This window comes from Crassostrea angulata, chromosome 3, assembly GCF_025612915.1.
Source record: "Crassostrea angulata isolate pt1a10 chromosome 3, ASM2561291v2, whole genome shotgun sequence".
Taxonomy (NCBI): Eukaryota; Metazoa; Mollusca; class Bivalvia; order Ostreida; family Ostreidae; genus Magallana; species Magallana angulata.
The window spans coordinates 1,668,555-1,694,570 of record NC_069113.1 but is presented as its reverse complement, the minus strand read 5'-3'; the positions used below and the strand labels follow the sequence as shown (position 1 = coordinate 1,694,570).

The window sequence follows — 26,016 nt, the reverse complement described above, 5'->3', positions numbered from 1 at the left end:
AGTACCGTATTTTTCGGGGCATAGGCCGGTATTTTTTTTCTCCGATGAGCGAGCTCCGGCCTATCCCCCTGGGATTGGCTATTCTTAGACTCAAAGTTAAAAAAATTTAACAGTAAAATATAAAATCCACTGTTTTTATCCGTTGCACTGTTGTAGCACAGGGGCTCCTCACGAAGTTTTTTCAACCTTTTATATATACCACCTCTATACTATAAAATACACTAGAGGTGGTATATATAAACGATATATGACGAGCCCCTGTGGTTGTAGCAGTTTATTATGAGGGTTGGGTTTTTTTTCATCCGTTTGAACTATTGTTCGATAGTTGTCCCGTTGATAATTTTTGTAATGACATCATGAGTAATAAAATGTACAGTACTGTACGAGGTATTTCTTTACAATCCCAATCAAAAGAATTTTTTCCCACGTTCGTGTATGAACCCTGGAAACTATTATTGCGTAGTAAAAAAGAAAAACCGGGTAGAATGTAACATGACGGAATTTTTGTGAATTCTTCATGTCTGCGTTTGTGGGAATCACTGGTCTTGGGTGGAGAATAAATCAAATGCTTTGTGTTCTGTTGGATGAAATAACGGTATTCTGGTGTCGTGTGTATATACAAAGGTGTGAAACCCGTGACTAAAACAGCCTGGGGGCACGTAGCCTAGTGTACACCGTTACACTTCATTGCATTAACTGTGTTTTTAACATTACAACTTCTCTGCATAACGGCAGTCACTATTTAATTAATTAATGGAAAGAACACAAATTAAATATTTTATGTTTGGTATTTCGTTTTCTCATTCATAGCGATTACGGGGGATAACTCTATTTGAATATGAAACCACGTGTTGAGCTAATGGACGCCATACCCCGTATTTACAAGTAGCTTTCAAAGTATAACTTGATTAAATGAGATTAAGCAATAAGGAATAAATAAAATATAAAGGGTTTGGTAAAATAATATTATACTTAGTTCTACCAGACAAAACCACGGAGGTTGGTGTTGCAATTAAATTTACAATATGTAAAATTACGATACATATAACGATACACCGACAAAAACGGAAGAGACCAAACAGCCACAAAACACAGGTTGATTTTTAAAAATTGCTTAAAATATATATGTTAAGCAAATTTAATAACTTTAATTACTCTTTTAACTTTCTACATCGATATTCTGATAGTATATACTTAATACGATGACTTCCTTAATAAGCGGTCATACTTTCACTATAGTAATCGGCTTATCCCCCAATTCGGCTAGTCTAAGGATTTTTCTTGAATTTTGTCTAAAAATTAGCAATTCGGCCTATGCCCCACATCGACATATGCCCCGAAAAATACGGTATATTGACAAAGCGCAAAGTCTTGGTTGATATACTTTTATCAGGTCTAGAAAACCATGTATTCACTGATATCAAAAGGCTATAATTAGGGCCCCGCAAGGATTTGCGGGTGCCCTATAGTAATCACTCTGTCCGTCCGTCCGTCTGTCACTCTTCCGTCCACAAATTTCCTGTTTTTTTCTAATAACTTTTTTTATGGTTGCCCAATCAAGTTCAAATTTGGTATGGTAGTTCAGTAGGCAGAAATACATATTTTGATGCTAAGTTTGGTTCTCTATGTCTTCTGGTTTGGAGCTGGGGTGGTGGGGTAGATTCCTAACTATGCATAAGAAGAATGGGCAAAGAGAGATAACTGCTGAGAATGAATGGGCAAAGAGAGATAACTGCTGAGAATGTTACCATTGTATACATGGAAGGCTGTGCAATATTTGTCCTTTGGGATTAATTAACCTTCCACAGGAAGAAAATCCTAAGCTTTATCTTTATCTGTCACATTGAGATTAATTACTGCACTGCCTGTGTCTGCAAATGAACTTTGTTTTGAAGTTAAGGTCAATTTTGAATGATGTGTAGTATTGTGTACATTCTTTGAAATATGGATTTGAAATATAATATTCATATTTTTTTTGGTTAAAATACCGTACACAATGATTTATGATAGTTTTATTGAATAGAGGCAAAGCCTAGGTATCATTGCATTGGTATCAATTCTTTGTTTTTTTAACAAATTTTATTTCATCCCATGTTAACCCACTTTATCCCGTGGATATGACTCATTGGATATTTTTTTGATATCCCACAGTTGTGACTTTACAATGGGATTTGCCTAGGCATAATGAAGTAAAAATAATGTAGAGTTTTATAAACAGTGTAAACATTGATTGCGGTGTATAAAATATGGGATAAATAGAATCTCATGATTTGTAGTATAATATGATTTTTATCCAACTTGTGTGTTTTATCCCCTCACTAAGGCTCAAGAAAAAAACACTTTAATTGTTGGATGAAAATCATATCCAACTACAAATCACGAGATCCTATATATTCCAGTTCTTTACATCTTCTGCCGGGCATTTATTTTTCATCATTGTTAATATAAAGAGGATGGAATTCAAAGTTTTTTTCACTTCTCTATATTAATTGTCATAGCGGGGCCCTTCCTGACTGGTCAGTTTTCTAGTTGTTTAATGATAATCAGTTGAAAACCAATTCTCTTCAAGAGTATAACAGTTAAATATTTGCTTCATAATGTAAAGGCATTGATTTCGCTATTGTGACGTCACAATGTCGCTCATGCCAAAACCAGTATTTTGTCAAGAAAATCTATTTTTAGTGCAGTGAGGTTTAAAAAATTTCTATTTTTAGTATTATAAGGTTTAAAACAGAATTTTTAGCTTGGTCATGTGACAGCAATCGATAATCATATGCTAAGGAAAAATATGATATTATGATAATTGTATTTATTAAATTTTGTGCGTTGTTTTCTATATATACATGATTGAATACATGTATAACCCTTGTTCTGACAGATTCCGCCCACGGCTTGTTTGGGGAGGCGGTCACACTGATATGTCACCGCCTACTGTCCCAGTGGAAGACGGATCTGAACAGTGCGCTGGCCGCCATGGAAATCTTGGCTGGTCTGGCTAAACTGGTGATCAGCCCTCCAAACCTGCTGATGTGTAAGTGCACGGTGAAGTGGATCTGTGAGTTCATTGTGCAGCAGTGTAATCGTCCAGCCCCCGCCCACTCAAAGGACCTCCACAGTACCATTGTGGCGGCGTTCCGATGTCTTAGCCTGTGGCTGGTGGAGCACAGTCGTCTTCTCTACGACAAGGAGTGTCTCCACGTGGTCCTAGAAGTCGTGGAGCTTGGGATCTCTGGCTCCAAGTCACAGGTAACCATGACGATAACCCTGACGATACAATTGACCATGGAAATGGTTGCTGTCATGTATGCTATAAGACTGGGGTTCTCTGTTAAGACAAATATTCACTAACTTCTCACCGAGATGCCCACTGTTTTCTTGTTGGTACAGTGTATGACTGTTTTCTTGTTGGTACAGTGTGTGCATTTGATGTTGTTACCGTGTGTTTGTGTGTTTGTCCTACTGTGGAGTTTGGCTTGTGTTGCTAGAAAAATCTCAGACCAAATCTTCAAACATTAACTTACTGATGCTTTGTCATGTTTAATTAACTAACTTAAATTGGTTATTATTATATTTCTTTTAACTGGTTTATGACAGTTTATTTTTTAAAAGTCTACTTTAAGCATAATATAAATTAATTAGAAAAGCTACACAGCACATCTTTTAATCAGCTTGTTACTAGTAATATACATGTAGTTCAGCTTTCAGATCGACTCTTATTGAATGGTACATGAATTGGGCATGTTTATTTCAGAAACCCGAGATTCAGAGCGTGCTATTAAAAGACACAAAAATCGCCCCATCAGTTCAGGTATAAGTCGTAGCTAGACGTTTCTCTCTAACTTGGCAGTTCTCTGGCTGACTCGCATCTTAGCTTTGCTTGTCATCACATAATTTAACAGACCTTTACTCAGTCGATTTACACTCATCAACAGCAAGTCACATGTGAAACATCATTCTCTCAGAGCCACAAGCATTTATAACTACTTTAGCTTATCTATGCATAACTGCTTGCAGTGAGAAAGTTAATAGAATTTTTTCATTGAATGCTGTTTTCAGTATCCCTGATTGAACTGTGGACAAGTAGGTTCTGCTGTGTGCATTTTGTTTGGAACCGAGACTGAATTTGTAGCAACTAATACACGCCTCTGATTGAAGTGGTTTTAGAACACAGGACACTGTTACAAGTAATCATGCTAAGATGATTGAGGATGTTTTTGATGCAATTTTACTGCTTTTTAGAAACTTGAGAGAAGCAAGTCTGTACCCAGCATCCTGTATAAAACCTTTTCTGTTCGCTTTGCCAAGCAAACAAGCTTTGAGTCGGTAACAGAATTACATAGATTCTCCTTGTCAGATTCTAGTGTACAGCATGCCAGTAGTTAGTCAGTCGGGCCACTCTAGTCTAGGCTACAGCACGCCAATAGCTAGTCAGTTGGGTCACTCTAGTCTAGGGTACAGCATGTATTGACCATTAGTCCCTCATCCCTAGTCTTCTTTTGCCCCATGTCACTCTCATGGCAGCCCCTTCTACATATACATCTGTTTTTACAAAATTGACACCCCTCGAAAACCATTGTCAACCGACGCAACACAAAGCGTCGGTTGACAATGGTTTTCGAGGGGTGTCGATTTCAACAGTTACCCTCCCAAACAGGCACTATTTATTTTATTATACTGAATGTCTTATTTTTAAAGAAATTTTTACTGCTTTTAAATAGAAATGCATTGAATTTTACGATGAACCGTACGCGCATAATTTAGGCGCATGTAACAATTCGTTGTGTTACCCTTTGCCAAGTGTGTTGCTAACACTGAGGGTAATAGAACGGATTAACAACTCCGTCTAAACCAATCAGATTTCAGTATTTAACATGAAAGTATAATAACATAGGATATCAAACTCTTGACTCTCACGTTGGTACTACATGTAACTACACTAAAGCAGCCTTTTCGTAACATAATTATTTTTATGTTATGCATTGAATCCCTTCTGAGGCCCCATACTTGTCTTGGATTGGGGATGCTGAGTTCACACAATAAAAAATTGACACTTTATCACAATTTTTGCATAGTTATACAAAAAGATAACTAGGAAGTTTTCGAGATGAAAATTTTTACTACAGGTGTGTAAACACTTGAAGTTTATGTCCTTTTTAAAGAGTGCATGATATTTATATTTTCCATGCATACAATTTCATTATCAGTGATAAAAGGAAATACATCAGATTTGTGATACCTAACAAATTCAACTATTGAAAATTGGTTCATCAAAATGGATTATCAAAACATAACCCATTCCCTCTCTGTTATCAAATATTGGTCACTCGAGAATATCGTTACAGCATTAAATTGAACTAAACTTATCAGAGTATACCTGCTTCCTTGAGTTAATCTAACTTTATGATAACAAATAATTCAAATAAAACAACTCCAGAAAGTACAATACACTGCTTTTATTCCAAATATTACAAAGAAAGTCCTGAATAAACCATGCATAAACCACATTTGATGTACTGTCCTCCAACACACATGTAGGTATATGGTATATAGTTGTGATTTAGGGATGGATGGGGTATGTTACTTTGTACACGTTTTTTAACTGGCGTGTAGAAATCTGTACATAGATCTGTACATGTTGGTTTTGTTGGTGGATATTACAAATTACTGATTTATTTACTGGTGTTGTGTTGACTGAACTATGTCCTGTATTCTCCTCTGTGTGGCAGTTTGTATGCAATGATATGGATCCTGTGTGAGTGACTGTTGGTATGAGTATAGAGCAGCCTGGATATCCCCTGTCATCTGTTGACAGATCCCCAGGATCTCCCAGGAGATGTCTCTGGAAATACCACATACATACCGTCCCTGATCGTGGTGGACTAGGACCTGTAGCTCATCTAGAGCTGCTTGTGATAATGTTGTATCAATGTGTCTGTAACACAAGAACTCTAGGAAGTGTAACATTACAAACACTGGGACAAATGATGCAGGCGCTCCGTTCTGTAGACCAGACTGTTGTTCTGGAATTAGTTCACTGATATAACAGATTTCATTGTTAAGTATGATATCCTGTGCTACAGCCTGTCTCATCTTTGTAGACCAGGACTGTCCCCCTACAGCCTCAGTATACCTCTCTCTGTCTACACGTCCATTATACATCAGATATGGCTGTGCTAATTTGACCTTTGTCAACTCTATAACAGATAAAGCTTCCCTGTATCTGAGTGTCTTGTAATAATACATGGCAATGAGCAACATGTCAGATATACACCCAAACTTGGCTGCTAATTTCAGCATGTGACAGGACATTTTGTCTGCAATATACATCTGTTTGTTGACACCTGTATTAGTGTGTATGTTCTGTATTAATAGAAAAGAAGTGCTCTGAAGGTAGAAGGCTGCAATTCTCTGTATCATTACAACTTGATGATGTGTCATTGGTGACTCCACAAACTGTTCTATTGTGTGTATGGCTTTGGTTGTTTGATACAGAGAACTAGCTGGAGTTGGAATAGTTGACTGTATGATGGAAATTAGAATATCAAAGTCAACTTCAGACCTAATCATACTTTCATCTGTACAAATAGAAAGTCTGGGATTGTACAGGACATTAATGATGTAGGACCTGATAGAGGAACTCTGTAACAGACAGGCCAGACCTTTCTTGTACAATTCATGTAACTGTAGGAACAATCTGTTTTGTGCTGAGCCATGGACCTTGGTCAGAAACATGTTGTTTTGTGGGATGAAAAAGTTTGGGCAGATCCCTTTATACACCCATTTAAGGAGAAGTTTGAAGCAGATCCAGAAACCGGCCAGGAGATTTTGTGGACACCAGTGAGGTAGTGTGTTTTGTTGAATCGCCCAGAAAACTGTTGTCTTCATGTGATAGGAACACAACAGTTTATTGGTTTCTTCTGATTGTTGATTTAAAACTTCTTTTAAGAAAAGTTTTAACAAACCATATGTCAAAAACTGACAGTGGCTCATTGAATAAACTAGTTTATATTCTGCCCGTGAAAAAGAAATTCTCCATTCTTCATTTTCATGGGGTCCAAATGGATGTCCTATTGCTACAAAGTGACATCCATTTCTGACAATGTCATCAACAACTTCAGGGTCAGGCCATGAGTGACATCTGTCTATCCATGAGGAGGCAGATTGAGGCCAAAAGTCACAAACAAAACAGAAGGCACTGTCATATTCTACTCCTCCTACAACACCACTACCACAAGGTCCATGTACAGTAGAATTAGGAAAACTTAATGAACAAGTTAACTGTCTGTTTAGAGAACTAGATATATAGACTCTGCCATTCATTCTGACACATGATGATTGGACTTCTCTGCATCTTGATGGTGTCAGTAACTGGAGTAAAGTGAATCCTGGTGGACTCTCAGAACTGTCAGAGAGAATCAAGGTTGTATTGGCTGTGTTGTAATACTCAGACTGAGACCTGTCCATGATCACTCGGTGGTCGTTTGGCCAGTACATGGTGTCCAAATCTGATCCCTTCAGATCGAACCCTTCTTTCCTACTTCCACTCATCATCTCCATGATCCCATCATGTTTCACTCGTCTGTCCACCATCTCCCCGATGTCTATTGTCTCCCTCCTGATGGCTACCTGTTGTGAGGTTCCCACTTTCTTACACAGTCCCACAAACATGGACTCCGACATGTTCTGCAGTCCCTCACATCTGTTGTTATTTGAAAGTATATATTGGAAACTTATATTTCTGTTTCACATTTTAATTTTTCACAATAATATTATTATACTTACAAATCAAATTCATCGGATAGAAAAGGTAGTCTTATTGCCTACATTAAAGAAACAACTATGATACCAGTTAATGCACTTACATTTGTTGGGGGAAAGACTCCATGTTGAAAGAAATCACATACGGTATCTATTGAGGAGAAAGTTTATGCTGCTATTATATTTAAGGTGCTGCTATTTTCTTGTACAACTCTGTATTGAAAACGGAAGGATATCATTTAAGGAAATAAAAAATATTTGGATTATAAAGGATTAATTTTATTTGTAATTGTATGAAAAAAAACATGTTCCAGTATATAAAAATACAAAAATTCCATAAACTAAATTAGAAATTATTTGCTGTCAGAGGAAGAGGGGATTATAGGATTCATGGTCCTACAATTTTATCCGTCCTGCTTTGGTTAAAAATTTACAGTAAGGTGAAATGAATTAACTTCAATACTTGTTCAGACTCGACTGTGAATTTATTTGGACTGGATTGTGAAACTATTTCAAATTAAGATATGCCAATTATATTTTAGAAGAAACAAAAGTAATATAATTCGGGGTTTTTTTGTATTAATTTTCAAAATAAAGCAGTTTGTTTGTTGATATCTTTCAATTATCATTTTACAGTAAATTAGTACATGTACAAAAACACAGTTTGTGCCTTTGATTACAAATGGCATGAAAATATCCAATCCTAAGACAAGTTGTTTTTGTACTTACCGTACATGTATGTAACAGAAAAGACAAACCGATAACACTGGAAAAACAGTACTGTATTTTACAACAGAAATCTCTCTTCGTTGCAGATTTAAAGATTATTGGAAAATATAACATGCATCAATTTAACAGTTATTGAGTTTGATGTATGAAATTCATTGAAAACTAACAGACTAATATATAAAATGCATCAATTTAACAGTTATTGAGTTTGATGTATGAAATTCATTGAAAACTAACAGACTAATTGTTTGAAAACAATAAAACTTATTGTTTGAAAACCATTACAATATTAATATGTATGTAAATGTAAAGGCCTATGGTTAATTTCCTCTTCAGAACCACAGCGTCAATTTCATTTACCAATTTTGGTACATTTTGTTAAAATGATGGGTCATATCATCTTTTATGGAGAATAATTTGGAATTTTTGCAAACTTTGCATTTTTGAAAAGTTTTCTAAAAAATTATTTCCCCAGAAATGCTTAAACTTGAAGTATCCTCAGGTAGAGTAGATTCAAGTTTGTTCATAATCATAATCCCCGTGGTAGGGTGGGACCATAGTTGGGGTATGAATTTTTACATAGGAACAAATAGATAAAATGAGTTGGGGCACAGGAAAGCAATATGTTCCCCGAGGCCTTTAAAATGTTGGTATTATTTGTCAATTTGAAATAGACTTTTGCAGCAGATTTCAATAGAATCCCTCAGAGAGTACCTTTGATTTCGACAGAAATGTTCCCCAATTGTAATTTTCAGATTGATCTCTTTTTAGCTCACCGAGACGAAGTCAAGGAGAGCTTATGCTATACCCTCGGCGTCGGCATCGGCGGTGGCGTCGGCGTCGGCGTCTGGACCTGGTTAAAGTTTTTGTTGCAGGTCCTGTATCTAAGCTATTACTTGTCCTATCTTCACCAAACTTGCATGAATGATGCATCTGGACCTACTTATGGACTTGAAAGACTTGGATGCTGAATCTGGGTCCTAAATTTCAGATGCTGGAGGAGGTTAAGGTTGTTGGACCAGGTTAAAGTTTTTGTTGCAGGTGCCCTTTGATAGCAATATCTTAGTTACTGCTGGTCCGTACATCACCAAACTTGCATGGATGGTGTGCCTTATGATACTGATGCACCAGACAGGCTTGAGTGCTGAATCTGAGCTATAGGTTTCGGATGCTGGAGGAGGTTAAGGTTTTCGGAGCAGGTTAAAGTTTTTGTTGTGGGTGCCCATTGATAGCAATATCTAAGTTTCTACTGGTCCTAACTTCACCAAACTTGTATGGATGATGCGTCTTATGATACTGATGCACCTGACAAGCTTGAATGCTGAATCTGAGCAATAGGTTTCGGATGCTGGAAGAGGTTAAGGTTTTTAGAGCTGGTTAAAGTTTTTGTTGCAGGTGCCCTCTGATGATTATATCTTAGTTACTACTGGTCCTTACTTCACCAAACTTGTATGGATGGTGCGTCTTATGATACTGATGCACCTGACAAGCTTGAATGCTGAATCTGAGTAATAGGTTTCGGATGCTGGAGGAGGTTAAGGTTTTAAGAGCTGGTTAAATAAAGTTTTTGAAACAGGTGCCCTCTGATGATGATATCTTAGTTATTACTTGTCCTTACTTCACCAGACTTCCATGGATGGTGTGTCTTATGATACTGATGCACCTGACAGGCTTGAATGCTGAGTCTGGTTTCGGATGCTGGATAAAGTTAAGTTTTTAGGAACAGGTCACATGTTTAATAGATGATAGTACTATATCAAACTTGCATAGTTGATTTAACTGTAATATGAATGAATCGCAGAGGTAGCTTCAGATGCAGAGCTTGATCTCCATTATCAAGGATGCTAGAAAATAAATCTTAGTTATTACAGGTCTTAACTTCACCAAACTTGAATGGATGGTGTGTCTTATGATACAGATGCACCTGACAGGCATGGATGTTGAATCTGAGCCATAGGTTGCGGATGCTGGAGGAAGTTAAGGTTTTAATTGCTAGTGCCCTCTGATAATGATATCTTAGTTATTATTGGTCCAAACTTAACCAAACTTGCATGGATGATGCGTGTTATGATACCAATGCACCTGATGGGCTTGAATGCTGAATCTGAGCCATAGGTTTCGGATGCTGGATGAGGTTTAGTTTTTTGGAACAGGTCACATGTTTTATAGATGATTGCTTGCATAGTTGATTTAACTTTATTATAAATTAAATGCAGAGGTTGCTTTATATGCAGAGCCTGATCTCCATTATCAAGGATGCTAAAGAAATCTCCTACCTCACTCAAACCAGCTCGATAGATAGATGTGTTTGTTGATAAATGATATTACATGATTCCTATGATATAGTATTGTATGATATGAAACAATATTGTTTGATATGATACAATATGATATCATATGTTATATTATAAAAAGTTATACAATACGATAAGATATTGTATCAATTTTTTGGATATTTTATGATATGATATTGTATCATGATACTGTTATGTATAGTATTGTATATTATGATACAATATTGTATAATATTATATTGTATTTTTAATTTATTGTTTTATCACATGATACAATTACATAAGATATTGCAAAATATTATATTGTATCCTATGATACAATATTGTATATTCTATAATATTATATCATACAATATTGTATAATATGATATTGGTTTCAGAAATGTAGAATTATATCACATGAAATTGTATTATATGATATTGTAATATTATATAATATTGTATCATACGATATTGTATGATATGATATTGGTTTCAGAAATGTAGAATTATATCACATGAAATTGTATTATATGATATTGTAATATTATATAATATTGTATCATACGATATTGTATGATATGATATTGGTTTATATGATATATTATCTTATCACATGAAATTGTATGATAAATTGTATGATATGATATTGTAATTATTGTGTCATATGATACAATATGTATAATATAATAATGTATTTTATAATATTTTGCTTTATCACATAATATTGTATCATTTGATAAGATACAATGTTGGAATCAAATTAGATTGTATTATATGATATAATATCATATAATGTATCAAATATGTTTCAGTGTCATTCAATACAATATCATACTATATTATACAATATAATATGTTTCAATGTTATGATGTATTATGTAATATGATATTGTAATATAATACTATATTGTATTATATTTTATGATATTGTATTATGTGATCAAATACAATAAGGTATAACACAATACAATGTCATATCATACATTACAATATCATATCTCATTATTGTTTATTACGGTATTTTATTGTTTTATATGATATATATTATAAATATGACATGATACAATATTTAATTTTATATCATTGTATTGATTAACATATGAACATATGATTATCATAAAAAAATTTTATCAGATGATATACGATATTTTGTCAAAACAGAATCCATGAATATCCAAGATCATAAAGTATGATTTTCATATAAAATGATAAAGGTGGTCTTATGAAGGTGATGTCTCATAATGGTGATGCTCCGTCTCGGTGAGCTTAGTAATCTATGATTACCTATGTTTATCTGTAGACATTTAGCTGATTAATGTCTGATAATGAAGACTCAACAATCACCAATGAGTCATGTCATGTTTAGGGTATACAATGCACCCTATCTCTGTTGACTTGTAGCCTACAGTATGAGGTCTCAGTAATGTTTGTTTTGTGGTGTGTAGGGTATACAATGCACCCTATCTCTGTGGACTGGTAGCCTACAGTATAAGGTCTCAGTGATGTTTGTTTTGTGGTGTGTAGGGAATACAATGCACCCTATCTCTGTGGACTGGTAGCCTACAGTATGAGCTCGAGGTGATGTTTGTTTTGTGGTGTGTAGGGAATACAATGCACCCTATCTCTGTGGACTGGTAGCCTATAGTATGAGCTCGAGGTGATGTTTGTTTTGTGGTGTATAGGGTATACAATGCACCCTATCTCTGTGGACTGGTAGCCTACAGTATGAGGTCTCAGTGATGTTTGTTTTGTGGTGTGTAGGGAATACAATGCACCCTATCTCTGTGGACTGGTAGCCTACAGTATGAGCTCGAGGTGATGTTTGTTTTGTGGTGTGTAGGGTATACAATGCACCCTATCTCTGTTGACTGGTAGCCTACAGTATGAGCTCGAGGTGATGTTTGTTTTGTGGTGTATAGGGTACAGGCACGTAGCATCAGGGGAGGCCTGCCCCCCCCCCCCCCCCCCTACTTTTTCTCGCAGCAACTAATTTTTAAAAATTTACATATAAAAAAGTGAATTATCATGGCGATGGCCCCCCACTATTTTGGGAGGATGTAAAAAATTAATATGAAATAAGGAAATTAGGTTTAAAATTGAAGTAATATACTACGCCAATAGTACAATTTGCCCTATCTCTGTTGACTGGTGGCCTACAGGATGAGCTCTTAGTGATGTTTGTTTTGTGGTGTTTCAGAACCGTGCCAGTGATCCGCCAAAGTATAAACAGGACAAGCAGCGACAGCCGGCCTCCAAACGTGTACAGGAAGCCGCGGAAGGACTCCTCACCTGTATCATACAGCACGTGGTAATCATTATATTTGTGTGTCATTGTCTTGCATTATACAACTCATGGTAAATACCTGTATCACACCTTTATCATTATAAAGTGTGTCATACCTGTGTCATTGCCCTGTATCATACAACACATAGTAAATACCTGTATCATAGAGATATCTCACCTGTATTGTACAGCATGTAATAAACACCTGTATCAAGCATATATCTCACCTTTATCATACAGCACGTAGTAAATACCTGTATTATGCATGTATCTCACCTGTATCATACAGCACGTAGTAAATACCTGTATCATGCATGTATCTCACCTGTATCATACAGCAGGTGTTAAATACCTGTATCATGTGTGTGTCTCACCTGTATCATACAGCACGTAGTAAATACCTGTATCATGCAGCACGTAGTAAATACCTGTATCATGTATGTGTCATTGCCCTGTATCATACAGCTTGTGGTAGATACATGTGTCATGCATGTATCTCACCTGTATCATACAGTATGTGTAAATACATGTATAATGCATGTATCTCACCTGTATTATACAGCACGTAGTAAATACCTGTATCATGCATGTATCTCACCTGTATCATACAGCACATGGTAAATACCTGTATCATGCATGTATCTCACCTGTATCATACAGCACGTAGTAAATACCTGTATCATGCATGTATCTCACCTGTATCATACAGCAGGTGTTAAATACCTGTATCATGCATGTATCTCACCTGTATCATACAGCAGGTGGTAAATACATGTACCTGTAATGTTGTTTTATATCGCCTTGTATAATATATTTGTACAACTGGCCTGAATTAATCCTTAGTCAGTCCAAGAATATCTAGTGATTTTGTTGCCCTGTATCACTTGATTTCATTTCTCTGTACTAGACTGCATCATCTTGTTAAAAAAATTTAAAGTTAGTGAATCCCACTACATACCTTCACTGAAATTATTTATAACAAACAATAATATACTCATGAGGATAAAACAACCCACATCTTACTGTTGTACATGTAATATCATTTCATTATACAATATTTTGTCAGTATTTGTCATGTTTCCACAAGACTAAAATAATAATAGACATTAAACTGGCTATTGTCTAATATTTTAAGATACAAGCATTAATGGCTTACCTGTAATTTGACTTAGGGTGCTTTCCCCCCGCCCTGTGGCCCCGAGTCCCTGTTTTCTCTGCTGGACGAAAAATCCCTGTTGAAGTACACCAAGGGGAACAGCTGTTTGCCGGAACATGGCTCCCCCTTCAGATACTATGTCCTGGAAAACGCCATCGTCGTGGGATTGTTGGAACAGCCTCTTGGAAATATTGAAGGTATATATGCTGGAACAGCCTCTGGGAAATATAGAAGGTACATGAAACTATGTTGGAACAGCCTCTTGGAAATATTGAAGGTATATATTTTGGAACAGCCTCTGGGAAATATAGAAGGTAAATATGTTGGAACAGCCTCAGGGAAATATAGAAGGTAAATATTTCTGTCAATGTAAGATGGTGTCATGTGAATAGGTAGAACAAGCTATGAGTATGCATGTAAGGAACAGAATGTGCTATAAACAGAGAAGGTGGTTCCCCTAAGAGGATCATTCAGACACACAGCTGTATCCTGATGGTGTCGGTTTGGTATGTCCCCTGTCTCTGGTGGTTTGTCTTGTATATAAAAGTAAATCTACATGTCTACATGTAGCAGATATTTGAAGCTTGTGTATTTCAGGGATGATGGAACCTCATGATCAATTGACTTTTGTTGTAGACCTGTTGCCCACGGTGACGGCTCTGATTAGGGGACCGTTTGGTCGACATGCTTGGGTGATGCAGCTCAGACACTCCCCACGGATCAAGCGGGTGAGTTCTTCCAAATTCTGTTGTCATAGATTTCTTATAAAGTACTGGGATGACTTAGGTAATTATAACACATGTAATTGTGGCTAGTATTTAATTTATGATTGCTTATTTTCAAGGGTTCGTCCAAATCCCACCTAAGTGATCCTGGCCGACCTATGCCGGGGGAGAACGTAGGAACTCATCACAGCGTCAAGCCCAGAAACTTCCCTGAGTCTGTGGATAAAGTGACCGCCACCAAGGCGTAAATATATACAGACAACATAATGCGATTGATCACCTACCAGTTATTTGCACTGAAGCTAATTCTAAGGGTGTTGTAATACTAAGGGTGTTGTACAATTAACTACCTAATTCAAGTCATTTCCTGTTTTAGGGAGAAAAGTATTCCGACTCTGGAATCGTTGGTAACGGATGAGAAACGCCCAGAGCTGAACAAACTCAAGTCTTTCATTGAGAAGCAAGATCAATTTGAATCTCAGATTGGTCAGAGAAAGCAGCAGGAGGTGAAGAGTATGCCCTTCCCCAACCAAGACACTGAGTGTAAACCTCCAAAGTAAGTAGAATAAAGTATAACTCCAAAGTAAGTAGCATAAAGCAAACCTCCAAAGTAAGTAGACTAAAGTGAACCTCCAATGTAAGTAGCATAAAGTAAACCTTCAAAGTAGGTTGCATAAAGTAAACCTCCAAAGTAAGTAGCATAAAGTTAACCTCTAAAGTAAGTAGAATAAAGTAAACCTCCAAAGTAATTAGCATAAAGTAAACCTCCAAAGTTAGTAGAATAAAGTAAACCTCCAAAGTAAGTAGAATAAAGTAAACCTCCAAAGTAGTTAGCATAAAGTAAACCTCCAAAGTAAGTAGAATAAAGTAAACCTCCAAAGTAAGTAGAATAAAGTAAACCTCCAAAGTAGTTAGCATAAAGTAAACCTCCAAAGTAAGTAGAATAAAGTAAACCTCCAAAGTAAGTAGCATAAAGTAAACCTCCAAAGTAAGTAGAATAAAGTAAACCTCCAAAGTAGGTAGAATAAAGTAAACCTCCAAAGTAAGTAGCATAAAGTAAACCTCCAAAGTAAGTAGCATAAAGCAAACCTCCAAAGTAAGTAGCATAAAGTAAACCTCCAAAGTAGTTAGCATAAAGTAAACCTCCAAAGTAAGTAGAATAAAGAAAACCTCCAAAGTAGGTTGCATAAAGTAAACCTCCAAAGTAGTTAGCATGAAGTAAACCTCCAAAGTAAGTAGAATAAAGTAAACCTCCAAAGTAGGTAGAATAAAGAAAACCTCCAAAGTAGGTAGAATAAAGTAAACCTCCAAAGTAAGTAGCATAAAGTAAACCTCCAAAGTAGGTAGAATAAAGAAAACCTCCAAAGTAGGTTGCATAAAGTAAACCTCCAAAGTAGTTAGCATAAAGTAAACCTCCAAAGTAAGTAGAATAAAGAAAACCTCCAAAGTAGGTTGCATAAAGTAAACCTCCAAAGTAGTTAGCATGAAGTAAACCTCCAAAGTAAGTAGAATAAAGTAAACCTCCATAGTAAGTAGAATAAAGTAAACCTCCAATGTAAGTAGCATAAAGTAAACCTCCAAAGTAAGTAGCATAAAGTAAACCTCCAAAGTAAGTAATATAAAGTAAACCTCCAAAGTAAGTAGCATAAAGTAAACCTCCAAAGTAAGTAGCATAAAGTAAACCTCCAAAGTAAGTAGCATAAAGTAAACCTCCAAAGTAAGTAGCATAAAGTAAACCTCCATAGTAAGTAGAATAAAGTAAACCTCCAAAGTAAGTAGCATAAAGTAAACCTCCAATGTAAGTAGCATAAAGTAAACCTCCAAAGTAAGTAGCATAAAGTAAACCTCCAAAGTAGGTAGCATAAAGTAAACCTCCAAAGTAGTTAGCATAAAGTAAACATCCAAAGTAAGTAGCATAAAGTAAACCTCCAAAGTAAGTAGCATAAAGTAAACCTCCAAAGTAAGTAGCATAAAGTAAACCTCCAAAGAAAGTAATATAAAGCAATCCTCCAAAGTAAGTGGTTCAAAGAAAACTTCCAAAGTAAGTCCGAAAGTGTAAACCTCCAAAGTAAGGAGTAAAGTGTAAACCCACAATGTAAGTTCACATAGTAAAGTGTAAACCCTTTAAAAATAAGTACAGGTGAATCTCGATAACTTAAACTTTGGGGGACCATGATTAAACTTCGAGAGATCAAGAGTTCGAGAGATCGAAATTTTTAAAAAATCCTCAAATATTTGTTCGGGTGATTTTGGTTCTAAAATTATAGTAGCTTAAAGTTTATATTTATAACATGGATGGATAGAGTAACATAATTTCATTTGTATTTCATGCTACATTCATTTAAACAATACAGAACTTTGTTGTGTGGTTTTTAGATGTTTTTTCACATCAAAAAACTTTTAAGAATGTTATGTTAAGTAAAGAGTGGTTTAAAAACCGTAATTTTCGCAAGTTGTGGAAACTATTAGATCAGTTTCAAATTACCTATCTACCATTTGAAGGAAGCAAGGGGTAGTGTCACTTATGTAATCAACTAATTATCACTACCATGGTAGCCCTGAGGCATTCACTAGACCGTTTAGGTAAGGTCCACGCAGAGCTATAATTATACGCTTGATCAATCGCACGTGCACACATCAACAACTTCGAGTTAACAAGAGTGAAAAACAATGAAATATATATAACGTGATCCAGGTTTTACTTTGAGAGATCAAGAACTTCAAGAGATCGGAGTTCGAGAGATCAAGAGTTAATTTGCTTAGTAATATAGAAAAAAAAATCGAGACCGTGATTTCACTTCGAACGATCAAGAGCTTCGAGAGATCGAAGTTCAAGCCATCGAGTGCCAACTGTAATGAGGTATAAACTGCTAAAGCTAGTGGTTAAGTGTAAATACCTTAGTTAATACTGAGTGTAAATCTTCAATAAAAGTGATTAGCAGTATTAAAGTTAACTGAATGTAAACATCAAATGCAATTTATTTTTTTGTATGCCAAACAAAAAACATAAAGAAGGTTTATAAATATCTATTCAATTTGAGAGTTAAATAATATTTACTTTATGTTAGTTTTTGAGCATAAACACCGTTTGTAAGTATTTAACAGTACATTTACAGTATGTCAATGACAAAATATCTATTGATTATATATATTGATTAATTACAGAATAACAGAGGAATTTCAGGCTGCCCGTCTGTTCCTGTCTCATTATGGGTTTCTGTCACTAGAGGCTCTCAAGGTAAGTTCACAGGTCATCACCACAGCAACAGATCTATATATTGAGCAGTTATATCAAATTTTGAAAGAGTTACTATTTTATAGGATTTTTTCAATTTTGTTTTACAAAGGAGCAGAGCAACACCAGTCTTCCACCCTCCCTGGTTACCTTGGATACCACTAATCCAGGTCTGACCAATGACCTAGAGATGCTGGATACAATTACAGCCCGTGACAACGACACAGTTCATGTGTTCTATGTCAAGTCCGGCCAGCGATTGGCTCAGGACATTCTACGCAATGTGGTAAGCTGTTAACTGTGTAAACATTCACATAGGAAGTAGATACTACACCAAGGGGCTACAGACCAAAGAATCAATAGTTCATTGGTTGTTGTTTATTTCCTATACAAGTAAAGGGTATCAAGAATAAATCAGAAAGTGGAAAAGTTGAACAGTACTATTGCTACAGCTTTGATGTTCTGTGTAGTATGTAATGTGCTTGTGTGAATGTGAAACTTAATTTAAAACTTCGTCAGCCCAGCCTTTCTGTAAATTTGACCCTAAAAAGGGGTATTTAGCTAAGTTTATGTGTGGTTATTTAAAACACTGTGTATCACATGAAGCCTGTATTCTTTCTTGGTAATTTGTTGACAGGGGTCTCAGCGTGGCATACAGGGCCAGTTCCTGGAGTTCCTCCACTCCCTGGGCTGGCCAGTGGACGTACAGAAACATGCCGGCTGGACCGGTCACATCAGCACCAGCTGGAAAATCTCACAGCCTGAGGATATCCAAGGTACTGATCAGGATTACAATGTACAGAAGAGAGGTTAATAAACTGACTCAAGAGAGGGGTCAATAAAAGGACTCAATAAACCAACTCAAGAGAGGGGTCAATAAACCAACTCAAGAGAGGGGTCAATAAACCGACTCAAGAGAGGGGTCAATAAACAGATTCAAGAGAAGGGTCAATAAACAGACTCAAGAGAAGGGTCAATAAACAGACTCAAGAGAAGGGTCAATAAACAGACTCAAGAGAAGGGCCAATAAACTGGCTCAATAAACCGACTCAAGAGAAGGGTCAACATAACAGTCACTGCAAAATTTATCACTGTATTGTAACATAAGATATATTGTGTGCCAAGTGATGTTCAGATAATTTAATTTTGGTCAGAGTTACACCCCTTTGTAAGAAAGTTAAGGCTTTTCTTATAAATTTAAACATAAGGTATATCTTAGACAAAAATTGTTCACAGTAAAATGATGCATAATAAAGAGGCTCAAACAAAAGTATATTCAATAGAAGAGCAATATTCAGTGACTGGTATGAGGTGTTTAGAAATTTATGCATAGTGTGTTCTAAAATTTGCAAATAAAGGGTAAAAATTCGGCTAGATTTATTGAAACCAATTTCTGACCTTTTAGTGCATACAAGTAAAGAAAAAATTCAAAATTGAAAGAAGCATAAAACTGAAAGGTAAAAACAATGATGCATTTTATAGCTAGTGTAGATTATATATAATCTCTGACTTTTTATTTATGTAGAGAACGCCCCGCGTGTGGGGACGGGAGGCAGTATCTATGACGGTCAGCAACAGGTGCTGTACTGGGCGGACGTGTCCTCAGAGGTCGCCTTTATTGTCCCCTCCCTGGACAACTTCCACAGGCTGCAGAACGACGGGGGTACGCCTCTCTACTGACTCAAATTCAAACCCACAAGTGATGCAATGGGTGCTATCACGGTGCTCAAACATCACTTTGTCCACAGTGAAAGAATTTGCAATAAGATTTTTAAACAATAGTGAAGATTTTTTATAACATATGGTTAAAGACTCATGAATTTATGAATAAGGAATACAGTGAAGTGTAATAATATGCATAAACTTACAAAGATGTAAAGTCTTGTGCAAATAGAATCTGTAGACACTTTTTCCAGTTGCAGCATATTTCTGTAGACAAGAAATACAATAAGTGTTGATTTGTTCCAGACAAGTCTCCACAACTCTCTGTCAGCACCCCCAGTGAGGGACCAGGGGGGACCAAGCCTACCACGCTCTCCCTTGAGAGACCCCTCACTGAGCCTCGCAATAAAACCATGGAGAGTCCGAGTTCTCCCCACGACGCCCCCGCCTTCCGTACTCGACGATTCGGTCGACCGTCCACTGTGACCATTGGACCAGACACAAAAATCTTTGTTGTGTGGCTGGAAAACTTTGAGGACCATGAAAATTTTCCAACAGGTATTTCTTTGCATTAGTCAATAAAGACTTTGTTACTAGTAACATTATCAAAGAGAATGTTGATGTTACCAATGAGAGCAACTCAAGGTAAATATCTGTTGCACTGATTCATGTGTTATTGGGTATTTATATTACTTAAATATTTATATTAATTTGGTTATTTACTGTTTTACAGGTGACCTACTTCCGATGACCAGCACGGGTCTGGAGCAGTACACTGCGACCAGCAGCTCGTCCATGAGACAAGACAAGGACATCTTCCTGATCTACATCCACGCCCTACAGAACGGACTGTTCCGGATCCATATGGAGGGAAACACTGGGAAGTAAGTCAAACTCTCAGTGACAGCTGAGAACTCATCACTCGTAGAATTCCGTGTACCGGTATTAATGTATAATTTTACAATCATTCCACGTGTTATTACAGGATTTGCAAGAGACTACAATATGATAATGGAGACAAGAGAAGTGGAAGATATTTAGTAGAAATAATGCTTTTTGTTTAATTCAATTTTTTTCATTGCTATTACAGGATCTCCATGGCGATTCCTCTTGTTGATGGAATGGTGGTCAGCAGACGTACGCTAGGCTCCATGGTCCGGCAGACGGCGATAAATATCGGACGTCGGAAAAGACTAGAGAGTGACTCGTAAGTACTGATCAAGCATGATGTATTACAATACAATGGATTCAAACAAAAGTTTTAACTACATACAAGGTTCACACCTCAGTTTTAAGATGTCTTAATAGCGGAAACAGAAAAATCAAGAATTGACCTATTTCTGCATCAATTCATTGTCAGGAAATGTTTCCTAATATTAGGGATTGTTATTCTCTTTGTAAGGTATCAACCTCCTCATGTTAGGAGAAAAATAAAAATTCAGGAAATTGTGGACAAGTATCATTTGAAGATGACAGAATCCGAGTTCTACACAGCTTTATTCCAAGATGTTCACAAGTGATTGCTCCTAGGAACAAATCGTGCGCTGAGGCCAAGGACGAGTCAAATCTGATGATATGGTTTTCTAACTGATATAGAGCAAAGTTTCATATTTATTCGCTCTGAATAGTTATAAAAACCATAAGATAGGAACCTGGACAAGATAATCATGAAATGAATATTTTAAGAAAATTTAATGTCTTCCAAGACGTACTATAGATTCCGAAATAAACATGAGGAGTTAATATTCAGGTAAAATTGTGAGAGGCACATCAAGACATACCTGAAAGGGTTAATAAACAGCTGTTTTACACTCCACTTATGCCTTGTAACAATGAGAGCTGTATTCTAAGAAAACACTGATTTTGGCCAATTGCAACGTTTCTCTGTTAGTGGCCAGCTTCTGTTTAGTGGTGCTAATGTTGATGAATGTGATATTATGTGAACAAACGTTATTGCATTATATATTTGGAGTGTATGAAGTTGGATCATATTTTGTTTATTTTTATACAGCTAGGGTTTCTCCCCTTTGTTGATTTGAACTTCTATTGTGCTGTTAACCAAGTAAGGCAGATTTTCAAGCAACAGCTGCTGATAGGTATTATTGTTTCAGCCTGTGTTGGTTTCTGTATAAAATGAATAAAATCACTACTTGCTAGCGGACATTTATTCATTTCTTAACCGCCCATTGACGGATGAAATATTTAATGTAAGTATAATACATGGTTAACAGTACCCAGTTTTGCTTTAATGACTTTATGAACTTAGTTATACAATCAGTGATGTACACACACTTCATATAGTAAATGCTAATCATTTTTCTTGTGCGTCATTTTAATCATTTAAAGGGGCATGGTCACGATTTTGGTCAAAAATTATTTTTCCGATTTGAATATTTACAATGCTTCAGATAGGCATTTTTAATAGGCAACCAAAATTTGAGTGTCATTTGTTGGGTTATAAGCGAGGTACAGAGTTTATAATTCTTCGCTTTGTAAACAAAGCTTTTGTTTACATTTTGAATGTTGCAGTGAAAATTCAAGTTTTAGACCTCAACTGAATGTGTTAACCGTTAGGAACTGTTTATTTATGCTTAAGATTAATAATAAGACAGACAAATCAGCTTGAAAAGATTTTTTACTGGTATATTGAACCTATGTAAATAGGGCACGAGCCTTGTTTACATGACGAAGAATTGTATGCCTGTATCTTGCTTAAAACTCATCGACTGACACCTAAATTAAATTTGATAATAAGAAATGCATTTTTAAAGCATTGTAAATAATAAAAACAGAAAAATAAAATTTGACCAAAATCGTGACCATGCCCCTTTAACCACATGGTTGCTAACATAGATTTTGTTAGATATTTGAATAAGTGACGTATGGTGAGATCCTACAGGCTTTTTCATTGGACGCTGTATATGACAAGATCCTACAGGCTTTTTCATTGGATGCTGTATATGACAAGATCCTACAGGCTTTTTCATTGGACGCTGTATATGACAAGATCCTACAGGCTTTTTCATTGGACGCTGTATTGTACTGGAATTCTAGTCACCCTCACTGAAGAGAAGAAACAATCTGTGATTCTTAAAAGACCATCCTCTATGGTGGAATTAAGCACTGCAGATCTGATCAAAGTAAAAAAAGATCCTGTGTAGAAGGACCAGATATCAGGATATCATGTGTAGTAGGATCAGATATCAGGATATCATGTGTAGTAGGATCAGATATTATGTGTTTAGGGTTAGATATCAGGATTTGACCTCTCATTTTTGTGCAATATTAATTATCTTTGTTCTGTGTTGTTAAATAAATGCTATTAATTAAGGTTTTCCGCTCTCAGCGGAAAACCTTACTATTATTCTGAAAAATTTTCAAATTTCTTATAATTTTTTTTTCTTCTAGACGCCAACTTTGATCCTTAATATCTCGCTCGTTTTTTCACCGATTGTTTTAAAATTTTCAGGACTGATAACATGCCGCGTGATGTTATCGTTGCATATTTTAGTTGAGGAAAATCCCTATCCGGTTTTGAGTTATTCCCCTTTTAGTAAAATTTAACGACTTCTTTTGTCCAGGGGGTTTAGCTTTAACGATGACTGGCAGAGTCTCAAAGATGGGCTGGTTTGGAAGCTAATACATTGAATTTGTGCGAGATATATTTTATTTATTATTTAAATGCAAATAAAGGGGGTGGTATAGATGTTGAAAGAAAGGTAAGAAAAAAAATCAAACAAATTCGCGTATTTTCCGTGTTAGTTTTCTACCTGATAAAAATTTGTTATAACATGTATTATAAAAGTTCTTGGTCTTACCCAGACCTTTCATTCGGTATACCGAAAAAGGGGCTGGCCCTTATAATTAGGGAGTTAGAGGCGTCCAAAGTTTTTTGTCAATAACTTAAAAAGGAATAAATATTTCTGATGCATTATTGAAGCAAAGTTGTAAAGAAATTAATTTTGAATCCTTCTATAGTATTCAATTTAATGTTTTCGTAATTTATAGTCAGTATTTGCAGAAACAATTGTTGTCAGTTCGGTCCATTTTTGTGGGGTTGCGCACGTTAATGAGGTTATGAAAGGGCTTCTAATGCACTAACTGATACATGTAGCGCGCAAAAATAATTCCACATAAAATTCCAAAATGTTTTTATGCATATGTACATTTTCATTTCATATAGATAAACCTCTTTGACCTTATTTTTGTTGTTTGTTTCATTACTGTGCCCCTGTCTATATTTAGATGCATTACGAGACTCAGGTAACCGATCGATAGGAGAGTCGCTAGCTGTATTCAGGCCGTCGCCTAGACGACAGTGCATGTGCTTGTAGAGCTGGACGTACACGATTAACGCCCCACTGTGTTACTGTAACAGAGACATTTTGAATTGTTTCAGTACTGGGAGATGTGTTAATAAAATGGTTCCAATGCATGGTAATTAAACTCAACTTTTCTACAATACGTATACACGGCCGTCTTATAAAGCACAATGTGTATTACTGACATGACAATTTAAACGAACGCGGGATTGCTCCCGATAGAACAATTCTTTTAAAGCAAAAAAAAAAAATACTGATTTGCGATGGATATAATATATTTATCATCGTGGAGATGATTTTAAAAAGTGAACTTAATATTCGTATACGATAATATTTGAATCCAAAGCCGCTAGTTTTAAGTTACGGTTATTAGGGATATTAATTATGACTTGCCCGCGTTTCAGGTTTTTTACTTGCAAAGCATTTACAAACAAAAATACCAAACAACCTTCAGCAGCAACTTATAAATTATTAGTATTTATTCCATACATAATTCTAAAGAGGTAATTAAATAAATTTTATAAATGCTTTATACTTGTATTCGCTATCTTCCATGGAAAAAAGTGGCATGGAAAAAATGTTGTTCAATGTTCATCAAATATGCTGTAGCCTTAGCAATCGAAAATAATTAACAAACTGTATATTGATAGATTGACATATCAACAAACATTCCGACCCGCATTGTGTTTTCTTACAAGTTCTATAAAACGTAGACTCAATGACTGAATTCTTTACCGTTTTCCGTCTGGGTTATTTTGAATCACGTGTGTACGTTATGTGTAGCCATATAGATGAACACGTTAAGTGTTTAAATTTTACATGCAGAGCATTGCAATGCTAGGACAATAAAATTCCAACAATGTATATGATGAGGCCGGTCAGACTGATACTGGTTCTGCTTGTTCTGCAAATAGCGAATGTAAGACGAAGTATTTGGGTGTTATATTTTAAACAAATATAAGTATTGCTTTCTTAAAAGCTTGCATTACTCAACAAAGTATTTTATTGGGATCATTCTTAGTTACCTTAGCTGCAAATATGTACCGCTCTGTCTGTATCCCGGAAAAATTGACTACCATCCGAAATTTTTCATACAAGGTCTACAGACTTGCAGCTAACATTACCTTTAGAATTTGCCGCTGTTTATAAATTCATTAAAAAGACGCGCAGAATCAAGTGGTTATATGGCGTTTGATATGGGATTTATGACGTCTATTTATATTGTTTTCATTAAAATTATTTCATTATTTCAAGCTTGTGGGTGGAATTAAATCAGTTTCACATGTTATACGACATAAAGATGTCCTCTCCCCACTTTTTCTCGAAGCAACTATTTTTATAAAATTTACATAAAAAAATTGAATTATCATGGAGTTGCAGTTAATCCAAGTTCATTTTGAATACCCTTTTGTAATTTAAAAAATGCGATGTAAATTTTTTTCATGCAATATTTCGGATAAAGCAATGAAGAGTTGTTTCTTGAAATTTTATTAAACCATAAAATTGTAAAATGCTAACATTGAAAATTGTGCCCGATTTCTTTCTTTTTTTTAAGGTAAAACTTTATTGATTTAAAAAATGATTCTTTGAGACAAACAAATTGACATAATCAATAAGAGTTTGAAAATCTCTAACTGCAGGTCTGTAGCTTTTAGTCAGAAAAAGAATCGGATGGACGACCTAGGACACAGATCGTCCATCCGCATTTCTTGAAAATTGCCATTATTTTCGTACGCGGACGCAATACTCACCGAGACTAAATGGTTCGTATCTTAAGTTTTAAGTTTTAACTGCTTTGAAAGGTAATATTGGTTTTCTGATAATTATGAACATGAATAATTAAATAAAAATGGTTAAAATTACAGTAAA

The 26,016-nt window shown here is 35.8% G+C and overlaps 2 protein-coding genes across 5 annotated transcripts in view; one reads left to right on the top strand and one right to left on the bottom strand.

Annotated features, from left to right (window-relative positions):
* The window catches only part of LOC128175677 (ral GTPase-activating protein subunit beta-like), a 41,893-nt gene extending 18,739 nt beyond the window's left edge, over positions 1 to 23,154 (top strand). For 3 of the 4 annotated variants that reach the window (XM_052841486.1, XM_052841487.1, XM_052841485.1), the window contains 15 exons: positions 2,879 to 3,246; positions 3,752 to 3,808; positions 12,961 to 13,071; positions 14,220 to 14,400; positions 14,840 to 14,931; positions 15,048 to 15,172; positions 15,305 to 15,484; positions 18,094 to 18,166; positions 18,276 to 18,449; positions 18,801 to 18,939; positions 19,689 to 19,826; positions 20,132 to 20,383; positions 20,559 to 20,709; positions 20,916 to 21,032; positions 21,228 to 23,154. In XM_052841486.1, coding sequence (XP_052697446.1) covers positions 2,879 to 3,246; positions 3,752 to 3,808; positions 12,961 to 13,071; positions 14,220 to 14,400; positions 14,840 to 14,931; positions 15,048 to 15,172; positions 15,305 to 15,484; positions 18,094 to 18,166; positions 18,276 to 18,449; positions 18,801 to 18,939; positions 19,689 to 19,826; positions 20,132 to 20,383; positions 20,559 to 20,709; positions 20,916 to 21,032; positions 21,228 to 21,345 — 2,276 coding nt within the window. In that variant the 3' untranslated portion in view covers positions 21,346 to 23,154. The remainder of the gene's footprint in view (positions 1 to 2,878; positions 3,247 to 3,751; positions 3,809 to 12,960; positions 13,072 to 14,219; positions 14,401 to 14,839; positions 14,932 to 15,047; positions 15,173 to 15,304; positions 15,485 to 18,093; positions 18,167 to 18,275; positions 18,450 to 18,800; positions 18,940 to 19,688; positions 19,827 to 20,131; positions 20,384 to 20,558; positions 20,710 to 20,915; positions 21,033 to 21,227) is intronic. The other variant, XM_052841488.1, reaches the window with a different exon arrangement.
* On the bottom strand, positions 5,576 to 9,254 carry LOC128175678 (uncharacterized). The gene is made up of 2 exons (XM_052841489.1): positions 7,863 to 9,254; positions 5,576 to 7,699 (listed from the first exon to the last, which is right to left on the bottom strand). The coding sequence occupies exons 1-2, from the start codon at positions 7,883 to 7,885 to the stop codon at positions 5,674 to 5,676; spliced, it is 2,049 nt and encodes a 682-aa protein (XP_052697449.1). The 5' UTR covers positions 7,886 to 9,254; the 3' UTR covers positions 5,576 to 5,673.
* Positions 23,155 to 26,016: the final 2,862 nt, after the last annotated feature.